This window comes from Drosophila teissieri, chromosome 3L (genome assembly GCF_016746235.2).
Source record: "Drosophila teissieri strain GT53w chromosome 3L, Prin_Dtei_1.1, whole genome shotgun sequence".
Lineage (NCBI taxonomy): Eukaryota > Metazoa > Arthropoda > Insecta > Diptera > Drosophilidae > Drosophila > Drosophila teissieri.
Window position 1 is genome coordinate 22,755,263 of NC_053031.1, and position 15,811 is coordinate 22,771,073.

General features: G+C 44.2%; 1 protein-coding gene across 4 annotated transcripts in view; it reads right to left on the bottom strand.

Moving 5' to 3' along the window:
- LOC122618109 (teneurin-m) overlaps positions 1-14,477 on the bottom strand; it is a 114,843-nt gene extending 100,366 nt beyond the window's left edge. For 2 of the 4 annotated variants that reach the window (XM_043794248.1, XM_043794247.1), the window contains exon 1: positions 13,502-14,475. In XM_043794248.1, the coding sequence (XP_043650183.1) occupies positions 13,502-13,793 (292 nt within the window). In that variant the 5' untranslated portion in view covers positions 13,794-14,475. Of the gene's footprint in view, positions 1-13,501 lie in introns of all 4 variants that reach the window. The other 2 variants (XM_043794245.1, XM_043794246.1) reach the window with 2 other exon arrangements.
- Positions 14,478-15,811: the final 1,334 nt, after the last annotated feature.

Consider the following 15,811-nt stretch of genomic DNA (forward strand, 5'->3'; position numbering starts at 1 on the left):
CTCAAGCAAAGAGGCAAACAAAACAGTACGTGCACAAAACAACAGAACCATTATAAGCACTGCGAGAAAATAAACTAAAAAGCTACTTACCTATAACTTTTCTAGAATTCTTTCCACTCTCTAGAGGGAAAATAATTTGCCTCCAGCCACAGCTGTGCTCGAAACTTTTTCAAAACGCTCACATAAACAAAAACAAATGATTTAAATTTTCGAAAAACAAAGGCCAACAGCATCTTTTATGCGAGCTCGACTGAAAATGAAACCTCCTCGATCAGAAGACTTGAAGAGACTGATGTCCCAAAACCGATCACCGAACTTGGTGTCCAATTTTGGACCTCAAGCTCAGCGATCTGTGGGACAGAATTCTCCAATCAATTTGCCGATGGACAAACTTCACAAGCAATTTACTTAATAATCAGCAAGAGCAGATTCCGAAAATGCCGCAGAATATACATACACGAAGTTGTATTTAAATTTCATTTCATACTTTTCCATTCCAAACCAGTGGAAGGAAGTCGCTTACGTTTACCGTTAGCAACAGCAGAATCAACAGCCAAAAGCCCCAAGAGCACGGGGAAAATAACAAGAACACACGCGTTCCTCCAGAGTCCCTCCTCCAGGAACCCTCCTCTGGAAGCCCCTTCCCCTTGCCATCGTGACTCCCTTCACGTGCCCTGAAATTTAAGTGAGTTTTTCTTTGGCGACGTTGCCGCCTTTTGGCTTTTAATGACGTCGACGACGACGACGACGGCGATGAAAATGGAGGCGGAGGTGGAGATGTCGACGACTCTGGGGCATGCTTATGCACATTTTGAAGCACAAACACATCCGTGCACACGTGTATTTATACAGAAATTTAAATTTTAAAATAACAACCTTCTTCTGTTGTGCCCATCATCTTTTCTTTCGGCGGCTTCCTTCGCCAGTTGCTTCATTACCTTTGCACCAGAGGGCTTTCTCTGGCGAGGCGCGGTCCAAGTCAACTCTCGAGGACAGCCAAGTGGGTGGGTCATGTCTGGTCCTGGTTCTGGATCTGGTTCTGGCCTGCGCTCGGTCCTGGGCTGGTAGCAAAATGTCATTTCGTCACGCAGCGGACGCAACTTCATTATTCGACTCCCTACCACACCTGCACACAGTATCTGTCCTGATCATTATGCTTATTAAATTGCCACACGCAGACGAACTCGAGGTGGAAAGGTGAGAGGGATAGTCTGTGACAGATTTTCATTTTCATGCGAAGCGTAAAAATTTGTACTCGCCCGCTTCCGCATCTCAAAGCGGCAAAACTAAGTTCCCCAGCTGCCAAAAGTTCTGCGTGTTCTACAAATGATTCCTTTTCCCAAGCCCAATTTGCATACTCTCGTGGGTGTGCATGGCCTCAGGTGTACCTCACACACACACTCACAAACTCATCCACAGCTACAGTGCACACTGTGGTACAACTGCATAGATTGAGGCTTGTTAAGGCTGGCCGACAAGTCAATTAGTCTGCCAGTGCCTCGCAGGTGTACGGCCCTCCACCATACCGCCCACTACATCATTTACCATAAAGTAAAATAAGTAGCGATTCCTCGTAGAGCAAAACATTCAGTTAGGCGGGCTGTTAAACGTTTCTGGGAAACTGCTTTGATTAGGGCTTAGTCCGAGAATGTCCTAAAAATATAAATATTTATAAATTCCGATTACGAGATGTTGACAATTCGTTCACCCCAGTGACTCATAAAGCATTTCCTTTCATCTGCATTATTTCCCAAGTAATTAAAATTTGTCCCACATAAAATCTCGTGGGACCGAGTTCTCCCTCCCAGCTACCCACCCACATCCACCTGCCTTAAATATCGGTTTCTCTGCGAGTCAATCAAGTTTTTATAGTCAAAATAAATAAATCTATTTTATTTTTATTTCCATTTCCATCTTCCCCATTCGACTTAAACTGGCCCCAAGGGGAGGTGAAGGTGGATACTGAGGACGGATGACACCTCTAGAGCTCGTCATAATTTGCATATGTCTCGTATTTTTATAACTCAAAGGCAAACACCTCCAGCTCCCTTCGCTTTTCCCAGCAGAAGGAAAGCAGATAGCAAGGAAAGCAAATAAAATTCGAGCGAAATTTGACAATATCTTTCGCTGTCACCCATTTTATGTTACGTATTTATGTGGCGCTGATTTTCACACAAGCCCCCCCCCCACTCTCCACCGATAGGTTGTCTATGTTAATTTTTATTTATCTTATTTATGTATTGTCCTCGGCACATATGTGCGGGTCCAACAAGATGAGCAAACCATTTCGGCGGACAGGGGAGGGCTGTTCCGTTTCGATTTGTTTTGCCATCGCATTTTATGTTGACATTTCCATTCTGGGCCCTGCGATTTGGCAATAAAAATACTTGTTTATGGCGGCAAATGGAGAAGGGATTCTCCTTTGGAGGATAGGTCCTGACAATCTACCATCGAGCTTTAAATATTCTTTTCCACGTCATCGTTTCTTACAGATTCTTCAAATTTAAACCAATCTGAATTGCCCTTACTGCGGTCGGCATGAAGTTGGTTGGCATGTAATGCATGCATGTAATGTTTCCAGCCAGATTGCATCTTTAAGATGCATTTTCTCACGCGGCTTTTCGGGTTAACCGCATGGCAGCCACGAAACTGAAACCCAATCAGCCACCATGCACTCTATATGTTTCATATGTGCATTATATCGGCCCAAACCGCAAATTTCAATTAGCATTAGAGGCCTGACGCGAGGGGAGCGGAAAGTTTGGTCAATTTTTTGACATATTAATAGATGTGTCAATATATGCATAAATCAATATGCAGAATGCAAAACAGAGTGGCGACCGACCGTACATATTGCTAACCGAGCTCCAAAGAATTCCCCTTGGTAATTGTCGGCGCATCGTTTTGCGCTTTTCTTCATTTAACACTCGGAAACCGTGGCACACTGAGCTTTCACTCAAAAGCTAAAACAGACGCTAATTACACGCCTCACACTTCGTGAAAAGCAAGGAGGGAAGGCAGTAGGAAGTGGATCCCCTCATCAAACGGACAAAATTAAATGTTTCGCTTCATTGGTATAATTAAATGGAAGTTGTTGAACAAATTTGTACAGGCGTAGCTATAAACTTATCAGGCAGACCGAGTTCCAGACAAAGTTGCATGTCAGTTCTAATTGTTGGCCCAGGTCAGCTCCAGCTGGAAGCGGGCAGGTGTCAGTCCACCCACACAGCACTTTCCAACCCCAAGGGTATGCTCCAATCCCACCCAGGTTAACAACTGGAACGGGACACGTGTCGGTGGCGATGATTTATTAAGGTGGTCAGCGGAGTCGCGTGGCAAAGCGAATATTTATATTTACACAATGGAAATAATAATTATAAATCTGACAAGGGCGGAGGATTCAATTTTTTCCATGCCCACCATGACTTTCTACTCATGTGACAAACGGCATTAAATCGAAATCGCCAACATTTCCCGCGACATCGCAATTGGGCACAGCTTGCGGGCCATTTGCACACGTGTCCTGCCCACATTTGATGAAGCTGGAGAAATTGTCGCAGGATCAGCTTGTCTCCGGCCCCCCTCCTTTGCTTTCCTTGGCTCCTTTCACACTTTTCACACGTAATAAACGAAGCCGTAAAGCGCTGTTGGACGATGACTTTGGCCCAGGGCCCAAGCATAAAAGTTTTCCTCGATTTTCGTGCCGCCCGCCATCATCTGCACCTCTCCTGGTGGCCAGTACGCACGATTTGTAGTCGTTCGTGCTGCGCCAAAGTTTCCTTATATTTTTTTTATTTCGCCTTTTTATTTGGCTCTTCTTTTTCGTTCGCCATGAAATATAAATAACATTTTCAGCGTTGAACAATTTATGAAACACGCCTCAGCTGTCCCTGCCCTGCCCTGCCCTCTTAGCCACCCCATCGATTTTCAGGGCCAAAACTAAAACTTCTACTTGGGGCATTTTCACACTTTATTAAAGTCCCTCTTTGGCTGGCTAAATAAAAGTCGGAAGTTAGTTTGGCAGTTTGTGCAGTTTATATAGTTTATAGTGTAGGTTCAGGTTTAAGTTTGGTCTTGCTCTATGCTAATGGATACGGATACTAAGAAAGTGAGCCCTATGAGGTCACAACTCCCGATTAGATCTTGAATTGGGTTTATCTTATGATGATCTATGCGATGGTCATTAAAAGTTCGCCCAAGGACGTTGTGCTCCGCAAACTCCATTCCGAAACTTAAATTCCCGTGCTCCTATTCCACAACCTCATCCTTCCGAACAAGCTTTGTTCGCCCAAGAAATGCAATTGTTTTGCTGGCTGCGTTTCCTTCTGTTTTCGGTCTTTTGTTGTTCTATTTTTTCTACTTTGTTGCCGCAAAATGAAATTGGGGAATTTACTTTAATTTGTTTTTCGTGCCGCCGCAGCAGTTGTACCACTGGCCCACCGCCCCTGCACCCCCTGGGCCACAACTCCCACCCTTTAGCCTGAGTTCGCTTTTTAAAATCAATTTCATCTACTTTTGGCCCTCCTCCCCTCTTGGGTTTCTTTGTTTTGTAGTTTCGGGCAAATTCAATTTGGCATAGAACTTCATTGCTGACATCGGGTGGGGGTGGTTGGGTGGTTAGGAGGTGCGCTCCTCTGACAGTGGCTTTTGTAAGCTCGCATGTTTCAATTGCAATTTTATTTCAGTTTTCTCAGCCTTTTTTTTCAACTGAAGCGCAAGTTGTTGTATTTGTTTGTCAGAGAAAATTCTATTAAATTTCTCATCGGTTTGCATATGGTGACGACAAGACAGCAAGGATAACTCAAGAGGAGCGGGAAGAGGCTTGTCCTCATCCTCGGTTCACTCATTCTTCTTTAAGCGAAGACATCGCAGTGAGGTGCGAAAACACGGCCAAGTCCTGTCCCGCACAATCCACCAGCCGCCCAACGGAAGTGACCTCCAACTACCGTCTATCAACCCCCCTAACTTCCCCACCACACCCCACCTACCCACCCTCCCAACATGGCTACCAATCCACCTGGTCGGTGCGTGCTTTGTTAGCACAAGAAGGACAACAAAAAGTGGCTCTCCAGGTGCCAACCAAGTGAAAAGAAGGGTGGGGGGGGGCGAAGTGTCAGGTTTTGTTCCTGCCTGCGTCGTCTGCCTCTCCACACGACCAAGTGTTTGGAATTTCATTAATATTTTATTACTTTTTTTCTCGCTCTCTTCCTGTGGATGCTGCGTTGTGTTCTTGAATTTATTAAAAGCGAGGCGAATTGCAGAAAAAGTTATCCGTTCGAGGGACTTAAAGTGCCAGGGATGCCTTTAGATTCAGCAAAGAAAATTCCCACACACACGTGGGGGTATTCGACAACTAGCAGGACAAAAGTTATTATGTTCCCCACTTATTGATGGCCGAATTGAAAATGAAATGAAAACAATCAAATGACAACTGTCAGGGTACCAAGAAAATTCTTTTTCAGAGGGAAAAGTTTACCCCAAGCCACGGAAATATTCAGCGGAGCCAAGTGCATGAAAATAGTTGGCGAAAAGTTTTCCCAACAGTCGCCAAGCGGAGGAAACGACGAAAGAGTTAGAGTAAATCATTGTGGGGAAAATCCAGCTGGCGGAAAGGAATAAGTTTTCCGAGCTTAGAGGCTGGGACATCTATTGTGTGCCCGCCCACTTGGTTTTCTCTTTCAGCCTCCTCCTCGTTCTTGTTTCTGTTGCACCTGACAAAGGGCCATTGTCTGCTTTCAAGACTGACTCCTAATTCCCAGCCTGATTCATATACCCAGCCTTGGCACACATCAAATGAATTGTGTGCCGTACAATAAGGAAGAAAGGCAGCCCTCAGCACATTGAAGATTTCACTTTCCTAGCTCACACTTACACAATTAAATGTGTGGTGGGTGGTCCTCTTATGAGGACATTTTCGCTTTCATCTGAGCTGAGTCAAGCGAAATCTTAATATCTCATCCTTCTAAACTCATTTAAGGGCACTTACCACAGAAAATGTGTTTTATATCTTTAAATCATCAGTTACTCACCTGTAATAGAAGAAAAAAGCAAGAAATTTATTAGCAAACATTTTTAATAGTAAGTACCCCCACTTCAGCTGGCAAATCACGAACAAATTGCCTAGAGCCCCTTACAAAATGAGAAATTCCGATCTGTTCCCTTCTCGTTTTCCCGCTGAATAATCCCGAACATTATTTCCACGAAATTAAAAAATTTACGCTTACACAATTAATCTTGGCAGTCGAGCGATGATGATGAGTGGGGATAAGGGAAGGCGGGCAGTGAAATCTCCATCAGGGTCAGCAGAGAGAAGAAAAATAATTTCACAGGAAAATGCACAAGATGCTTGAAGAAAGGAGAATGTGGCACGTAGCGAACGCTAATCAAATAAAAACATTCAACAACATTTACACATTGATAGCAGTAAGGGAGGGAAAGAGACAGAGTGCCGCTGCCTGAAACCTGTTTCGGCTTTTTCGGGAAACTATTATTATTTTACGACACCCGCATGCTGGTTTTGCCATGGTATTGGTGTTGGTACTGGTTTCGATGGCCTTTTGACGGGCCCCGAAGTCCTTTCATTAGGCTCGCTTCGAGGGTGGGCACAGGTCATACGATACGTACAGAAGTGCCTTAAAAATGAACTCGTAAGGGACCGCGCAATCCTGTAATTCGAAGCTTCGCCCTGCTGCTCCTGCCTGGCTCGGCGGCCATTTTAAGGGGATAGCCTGAAAATGTGCTAAATATGTGCGGTCGTTGGCCGACGCTCCCTGCCGATCTTGGAAGTGCGTAAGAAAATGTATCTGAATCCGAGTATCCGCGTCCCTATGCAGGCGCCTAATGCATGCCTTGGAAAGATACTTTGGCCTGCCTTGGCTTTTATTTCGGTTGCATAAAAATTGTCAACGCAACTATCATAAAATTTCCATTAGCGTATAGTGTCTGCGAGATACTTTGCCGCGGGACGCTTATGTTGCCACGAAATACTCATTTACCGTCGAATAAACAAAGAAACGTCGGATAGATATTGCCGGGGAACCTCTTCTCAACTACGCTTAGTCTTATCTAGCTCTGGATCTCGTCTATGTGATGAATCCACTTCCCTTGCAGTCCGACATGCCGCACTTCACTCTCTGCCCCTGGCATTCCCACGTAAATTATTTTTCGCATCGAAACTACTACAAGGGCCTGAGGAAGAAACAAAGAAGGAGAAGGCACAAAGATATCCTGCACGGATCCTGCCGTCTCCTTCTTTCATCAGGGTACAGCTGCGACATTTTCCCTACTTTGTATCTGACATCTCTGTATCTCTTCCATTTCGCTGCCTATTTGTTTTGGTCTCCAATGTATCTTAAATTTTATTTTATTGTTTTCCTTCCCTTTGTTGGATTTGCCTCATTCGGTCGCGCCGCGGCATAAAATAGAAATGATTTTCCTGGATTTTCTCCGCTCTCTTCTGGCGTTGTTGTTTTGGTTTTCCCTCTTCATTCCGTGTGATAAGGCGAACGTTGTTTTGCTATTTTATCGCCTTCGCTCCTAATGATGAAATGTTCCGTAGACTTTGCTTGGACCGCCAAAATTTTATTAGTGTTTTGGCATTTGTCGCAAGATGTCTACAGTCCTGGTCCTGGTCGAATTCTTATCTCTTATTCTGCTGCCTAATTTCCTGCCGTAAGCCGCTTTAAGCTGCCAGATATTGGGGCGTTACAAGTTTAATTTTCTTCTCTCTTGCATTTCTTATTATTTCGGTTTATTACACGACCAACTGTGTGCGTATACAGCTGGAACGGATGTGTATCGGTAGAAAATTCTCTATGTGGCTCGCCATTGAGCACTTCCTTTTCGCTGATAAATGAAATCTTTCAGTAACTCGGGCTGCTGTACTTTTCCCTGTTCTGAGTTCTGTTCAGAATTGAGATGAGTTGCCTTCCATTCAAGTGGCACACATTATGGTCGCAGTATTTATAGAGTCTCAGATATTTTATTAGCGATAGGAACAGCTGCTGCCGAGTGCCGGAGTGCCACGGAAGTGCTCTTTGGAGCGGTGGGCGTGGACAGGCGATGACTGAGATGGGGCGACAAGTGCATCTTGGTTATCGCTGGATTGTTGGAACGTTGGATCGTTGGATCGTTGGATCGGGAGAGATCCCCCATACTCGCAAGCGCGACTCTGTGTCATAAATGGCCAGCCACAGAATTTATCATTACGCTTAGTTTTTACAGCTTCTGAAAACCCAGAAGCATAATTTTTATGGCCCGTCTGGGGACCCTCGAGCAACCCTTTGTGCCACCCACCCCACGCTTGCAGCACTGTTTGGTGCAATTAAGAAGCAGCAACAGAAACGGAACGCAGCGCAACAGAAAAAATATGTAAAGGGTCCCTGAGTTTGCATTCAGTTGTGAAACATTCTATAAAAAATAATACATTTAATGTTCGACAATAAAAGCCAGCGAGAAGTACAAAAACCCAAACAGAATTCACATATTTTTTATGACTTTTGCGAAAATATTTCTCCGCTTTTAGTGGATGGAGGGACGCAGGACGGGGAGTATGGTAAGGACCCTTTTTTCCCTACATCAGCAATTGTGCAGCAATTACAGTAAACAAAAATCATCAAGTCGGGCCAGGACGTTCCACCCACGCAAATGTGGAATTTCAACAAATTTATAATGCTACAAAACAGTCATAAAACAATGGCAAACTGCAACTCTCTACAAAGTACTGAGCGAAAACAGATCTAGTGGAGCTCAAGATATATGTACATAATACTCATCACAATTTTGTTTGATAATATTGAATCATTACTATATGTTTATGAGGAAATTAAAATAATTATTTTAATTATATCTATAAAGGAAAGGACAGCCATAAATTGGTTTTGAATTCAACAAACGCGGATTCCAATTCTAGGTTCCCCAAACACTAAGTCAGCATTATTTTGTTTGGGTTCGGATCGAACTCTTCTCGCTTCCCAATAATCGGCTTTGGCAGGGGAGGAAAACCAAATTATAATATGAACGAGTGGGTTCATTTAGCTTCTTCCATTCTGAGGCCAAATGAGGCATGTCGAGCTGGGAAAGGGGAAATGACAAAACACCAGCAGCTGATGCAATGGAAAACAGGCACGTAGTGCAAGTGAGAGGGGTATACAAAGAGAGGGACAGAGATATGGGCTATAGGGATTGGCAGCCTGTTGAAGTTGACTTGTAGCAGGTACTCCGCAGCGAGTCTTCTGGCAGGTCAGGTCATTCGAACATCCAAACACCTAACAAATTCCGAGTCTTATCTGCCTGCGATTCCTGCTCATTTGCGGTTGTCTGCGCGTTGCGGCATCATTATCGCCTACATCCCGCCGGGCCCTTTCCTGTTCGAGTGTGTGGGCTTAAAGGCCTTTGTGCGACCCTTCTTTTGTGCTCTTTCTCGCAAAAATGAAGAAAACGCTCATACAGAGGAGGCGTTGTTGGCCTCCTGCTGTTTACTTGTAATTTCCCAGCACAAGGCGCTCCTTCTAGCCCCGACATTTTGAATTTCCCGTCGCTGTCAATTTTTCTGTTCTACCTTTTCCACTCCTTGGCAAGTTTTCTTCATTTTTCCAGCTACAAATCGCTTTGATTTACATAATTCTGCGCATATTTCGACGCATAGTTTGCAGCTCGGGTGTTTGCTTATATTTTGACAGCTGTCAGGAAGTAATAAGTTGGAATTTCGCTCGGTGCCGACGACTAGTCTGCATCTCCTGATATTGACAGTTGTAAACGAGCGGCGGAGCATAGAAAAATCCTGCTCGACACTTTACAAATATGGCTGGGACAGCCTGCGGGGCACCCAGGAGCAGCAAACAGTCCAAACAACGAACCAAAGTCAAATTTGAAATTGCACATTTCTGTATTCGATTGCCCCCATAACAGGTTCTCCAAATATGACAGCTGGGCTTTGTGGTGTTGTTAAGGGCCTAACGCCGGCCGAGGTCCTTTCTCAGGTTGATTTTGGGTATTAGCCGATAAGCGGCTTAGCTGCCAGCCAGGATTAGCGAACGGAAGCGGCTTTTGGTCCGAGAATGGGATCGCCGATACTGATGGGATGCTTAGGCTGGGTACAGTCTGTCAACAAGGATCTGGAGTGCCATGGCGAAATGTTGGTTAAAATCTATGCAAATAGGAACATTAGGGGTGTTTTTTTGTTTTGCAGAAGAAAGCTATTACGACGACAATTATACTCAATTAAATTTAAAGAAGAAGGCCTTTAGAAGTCATTTCGGTGAATATTCACTATAAATGGCTATTTCACATAGTTCTGTTCGATGGTCAATCCTATGCCGCATTCAAATGCTTTCCAAGGTTCCTGCTGACTCGAGCGTCTTCCCCCGAAGCTTCCCTAGTTGTTTATGACGCACAGGATGCCCCGGCAGCTATCCCAAAACCACTCCTCTCCGGCCATCCATGCTATTGCCCCCTCCCAGATCCAAAAATAGCCGATGCCGCGATCTTTGAGAGAACAAGTGGGAGTGCGGCGCAAGCACAAAATTATTGAAACATGCCCATGCCAAGATACGGCGGTTTGGATCGATCCGAATCACTTGGGAAAAATACCGCACCCGTGTTATTACACCATGCCAACCAAAACAATCGGAATTGTTTTGGTTATGGTGCCACAGAAGCAAGTGTTAGGCTGCTCGAAGAAATTGTTCGGAAGGAGATTTCCATTTTGCAAAATTGTAGCCAAGACTAAAATAAACAAAGTGGCCCCATTAGAGTGGGCCATAAACTAATCGGGCGCGGCATAAACAAATATTAATCCATTCCGTTTTGTTGCTTTCGCGCTGCTGTTTCCAGCTCAGGGTGAGAAAATAGAAATGGCTGTACCTTTGATTCCCAATCTGAATCGGAGTACGAATCCGATTTAGATTCCGATTCAGGGGTGACCTTGCAGAGCGTCCATTTTCGAAATTAGTTGCGTGTTTCTCCCCTTTTGCGCCATCAGCTTTTGCATTGTGAAGGGGCTTGTGGTTGGATTTGGAGGCCATCTGGAGTTGAACTCGGACCTGGCAGCCGTTGGCTTTTAATAATGCAGAGTGGCCGAGTTTTTTAACCTAATTTGACTAATTGGCGGCCGACAAATCAAGCATTTAGACATTGAAATTTCGGTGAAGCAGCTTCGAACGGATTTTCACACATTCACACAGCGTCAATGTGGGGGAGGCAAAGAATTTTTCGCTGCTTTTCCACACTTTTTGTTCTTTCCTGTTTTGGCTTTTGGCAATTTTATGACAGGCACTGGGGAGCAGGAAGAAGGGAAAAGCTGCTGCCTGGTGAAGTGTTGAAAATTTACGAGCTCCGCCTTCGCCAATCGCACCCCCTGGCCCACTTTATTCAATTTCATTTCTTTCGCCAAAGCAGAAAAGAAATTCTGCAAGTCTTTGGGACTCAGGAATTTATTGTTTGCCAGCTACGAAATTTATTTGTTGCTGTAAATTTACAATTCTTTCGCCCTGCTGCCAGGTAGCACAAGCCCAAAAACCCCCACACGTTCTTGTGCTCCAGGTTCGATTTTCATTTGATTTTTATTTCGTTTCAAAGCTCCAATTGTTTGGCAATTGTTTTTATAACACCACAAAAACGATGTGAGGCAGGAGAAGAGCAAGCGCGAGTCCGAATGCGAATGCGGGATGTCTTCGATGAGGATGAAGAAGATGAAGAGCAGAGCAGTGGAGCTCAAAGGGGAAATGTCAGAAATAAAGTTATGTAAATTCCGCTTTATGTGCAAGCCCAAATGCCAAGAAGCAGAGTCGGAAATAATAAACCTGAAGCATGTAGGAGAGTGTACATATCTGTGGTAAGGTTGATCGTGATGGAGGTGCAGGAATCGGAAATATTGGATCGGTCTGGAGTGGCAACGAAGGCTGACTAAATTGGATAATAGCTGCCACTCTACGAAATATGTAAAAACGTTAAATATTGTTAACAATGCAAAAAAAAGAAAAATAATACAAAATGTGGTTTTCAAAAGGAGGAATATTTCAAAGGGTTACGTTAGGGCTGTCATCAAAATGTACATTAATTATAAATTATTAATGTACATTATATATTAGAGGTCGATCAGCAGAGCTAACCAATATAAATTCTATTTTCCTAGATAATTACGAACATACACTTGGACATTTTATGCAGTTTTTTGAACCGTTTCAATTAAAAACCTTCCAGTTGCTCGTTGTTTCAATGAATTTTGGCAATCAAATAAATAAATCGTAATAGACAGGAAGAAATTGGTTGCGACGTGCTTTTTAGTTTGTACGCATATGTACCTTTTTTGTGCCATATCCTATAAATTCATAGCCTATCATGGCCTTTTTAATTTTTATGAAATTAGTAAACTACTCAAAGCTAAGAAAGCATTTGGATAAAATTGGATATTACATCAAAAAAAATGATGTCGATATCATTAATATATTTATACTTTTTTTCTGCCATCATATACGGTATACTTTAATTGTATACGCATACTTTTTCGTGCAAGTGTATGTAGTTTTCGAATAAACGCCCTGCTTCAACGCCCTGCTTTGTATCAGTGTACAATCAGGCTACTGAAACCGAACTCCTCTCAGAGTTCTCGAGTATTTTCCAGCCGCAGGCATTTTTCCACGGGCCGGGGACATCGTCTGGAATTCTCCTAATTCATGTCGACTGACAGAGAGTATCCTTTTCAACTGCGCTTTGTGCGCTGGCTATTGTGGCTCTCGCTTTGTTAATCAGACAAATCGTGAAAAAACGCGCTCAGTCGGAAAAAGGGAAATTATGAAATACGAAACAAGAGCGGGCTCAATGTCAGGCGAAACCCAAATCCCACTCCCATCGGGACTGCCGTCCTAATTTGTTTAATTTATGCAAAATGTTTGGCCGCATTCGCCGATAAGCGGCGTAATTTGTTCAAACTTGTCATAACTTGCTGGAATTCTCACCCCGACCGATTTCGGCCGCGAGGAGAAGTAATAATTACTGTAACTAGCAGATACCACGCAAGTTCACTCAGGCCCTTAAGTTGCGTTAAGAAACATTTGAATCCAACTGTGCAACTGTAACATAAATACTACAGTTTCAATGAATGGGTTAAGAACCAGTTTATTCTCTTTTAACGAACTGAGAAGATAAACCAAATGTTTTTGTGAAATTTATGAATCACTTAGCTAATTTGATTTAAACAATTCTGTCATGCAAAAACCACGGAAAACGCATCAAAATTATGGTTGAGCAGGCTACTCTGATTTCCAAACTCTTTAACTCCTTACACTTCATTTAAGCTACGAGGTAAAGATGAGAGAAGAGATCTTTTCAGATTTCAATTAAATTGTTCTCAAAATAATCACAAAATTCATCCCGACTCATTTTATGTATGTATTATAAAGTACTTCCGCATCTCTTAAACTTTTTAAATCTCGTTCACCCCGGAGTTGCAACTTTCGGTTTGATTCCACTGGCCACACGGCCCACTGTGATCGGCACTCACCTTGTCTGCCGTGTGTCCGCTGCGCCGTGTTGTTGGCCGTGTCTGGCGGACGGTGGGCCAGGTGCTGGTACTCGTAGTCGTAGTGGGACGACTGGGCGGCGGCCTGCAGGTTCTGTTGGTTCTGGTGCTGGAGCGTCTGGCTGCCGAGGACCGGGCCGAGGTCCGTCGCCGGCCGCCCGTGGCCGCTCATGGGGAGAGTGCGTCCTTGGGCGTGTGGGTGGGCGTGAGCCGGGGCGTTGCCGCCGCCCGCGTCGCGGCAGTCGAGAGTCGACTCATACTCGTAGGGATTCATGGCGGTCGCCTCCAGCGGACATTCGTCGTCGTCCGTGTCCGTGCCGCCGTCGTAGATGTTGTCCGTGTGGCGGTACGCGTGGTGGGCGTGCTGCTTTGAGAACTTAATCTTGGCGGCTTTGGGGGCTTTTGGCCAGACAGCCGGACAGGAAAAGAAGAAGAGGAGGAGGACTCCGCGGGGGAGCAGGAAGAAGAGACTTGGTATGCGTTTTGTTACTCGCGATTATTCATGCACTTGCTGATGCGAAAGCAGATGGCACTGGACGCACTGCACTCAAAAACATTTCTACTGGGCCATTTCCAGGCGGTTAATCTGCGGGCTGCTGGTCCCAGCTCAATCACAATTGGCCGAGGCCGCAATACTATTTCTTGGGCCTCTTCAGTAGTCGTACACTGGAAACACGGGACACACACGATGGGGAGCACAGAAACGCGACGGAAAAACGGTGTTTTTGTATTGACGGTGTATTTGCTTGCGCGACGATCGTTAAAACTTGTCAGAATTCGTTAGAGGCAGATATCAGGTGTTGCCTGATTCCCGACGATTTCCTTTATTTTTCGACTGAAGCAACGCGCTGCTTTTGCTACTTTTCGTATATCCACATTTTCCGGACTGTGGGGGCGAACTCTCAGCGACGACAATTTCGAATCGAGAACCGTACGAGGCGAATTTCAAAAGACGAATGAGCGCAAAACGGAACGACGAACCGAGCTGTGGTGAGAGAGAGAGAGAGAGAGAGAGAGAGAAAGAGAGCGCTGCCTACATACGTTTTCTGCGCATGCCGTGGCGATGGCTGCGCTGCCGCTGCAGCATCGTCGGGAGAGCGTGAGCGGGAGAGCACCAGCGTTGCCTATTTAGCTAATTTGCTGATAATCTGGCGTTAGCGGAAAAATAGCTATTTTGCGAGCATATAAGAGCTCTTTTTTGTCGTTTAACGGTATCGATTCGGTGGGTGCCCTACTTTAAAAAATATATATCTTTCTTTATTCAGCTTTATTGCAAATAAAAAACTGTAATAGAGGTGTGCTACGAATTATTGAATCATTCGCTGGTCTATTGCAGCGTTACCGGCTACCAGGAATTATAGCTGACCTCCAACAACAAACAAGCGGTTTATGACAAAAACTTAAAAAGATCTAAAAATCTCAACTTGGACTTGATTACTTTGCAAAAATATTTTAGTATAATTATTTTTTCAATACGCTCTTGTTTTTTTGAGCTATCATCAATATTTTTTAGCTATTTTAAGTTTTTCTCAAAGGTTAGGTTAGGCTGTCTTATGAACCGAAGAGTTGGCATCGCTCAAATGAGAGCACTCATCGAATCTCTGTTTTGAAGGTTAAAAAGTGCTTTTCGTTCGGGTTTTCGGCAACTGCGGTTGTCGTTTGGCTAAGGGGAAATGGATGTACAGCGGATTCGAATCTGCCACTGTGCTGCACGCCAGTTTCGTTAAGATTATCTGAGGCCAACAGCGCTGTAATAACAGCACAGCCGGCGGCTAGCATCCACACTGTTAACGACTTATTTTACTACAAAGCTGTTAACCGGTTTACATAGAAGTACCATTAGTATTTCATGATTTCACCTATATGAAATGCCAATAGAATATGGAAGTATTTATGTCTATATCTACAAACTTTTAAAGATAGCTAAGCTTATATTTTTTTTGTTTTGTTCTCCTTAATACCTATTATATTTATATCAAACGTTTTTATAAGTGATTAGCTCTACCTGTATTTTATTTTTTAAGACAATATAAAAACGCGTGGCATGGGAATTACACAAAACAGTTTTTTCATTTACTAATTATGTTGTCAGATTCCGTGGAGTAATTTCACGCAGCCAAAAAATATCCGTTGACTTCATTAGCGCTAGAAAAGTTAGTCAGCGCTGGCGAGGGGAGGCGAAAAAGTTTCAAAACGCTGACAAGTGATGTTGTCATTCAGCACCCAAGCCAGAACCGAGCGGACCTGGCCAAAAAGTGTCCGAAACAAACAATGGTGGCCGGTGTGAGGTGG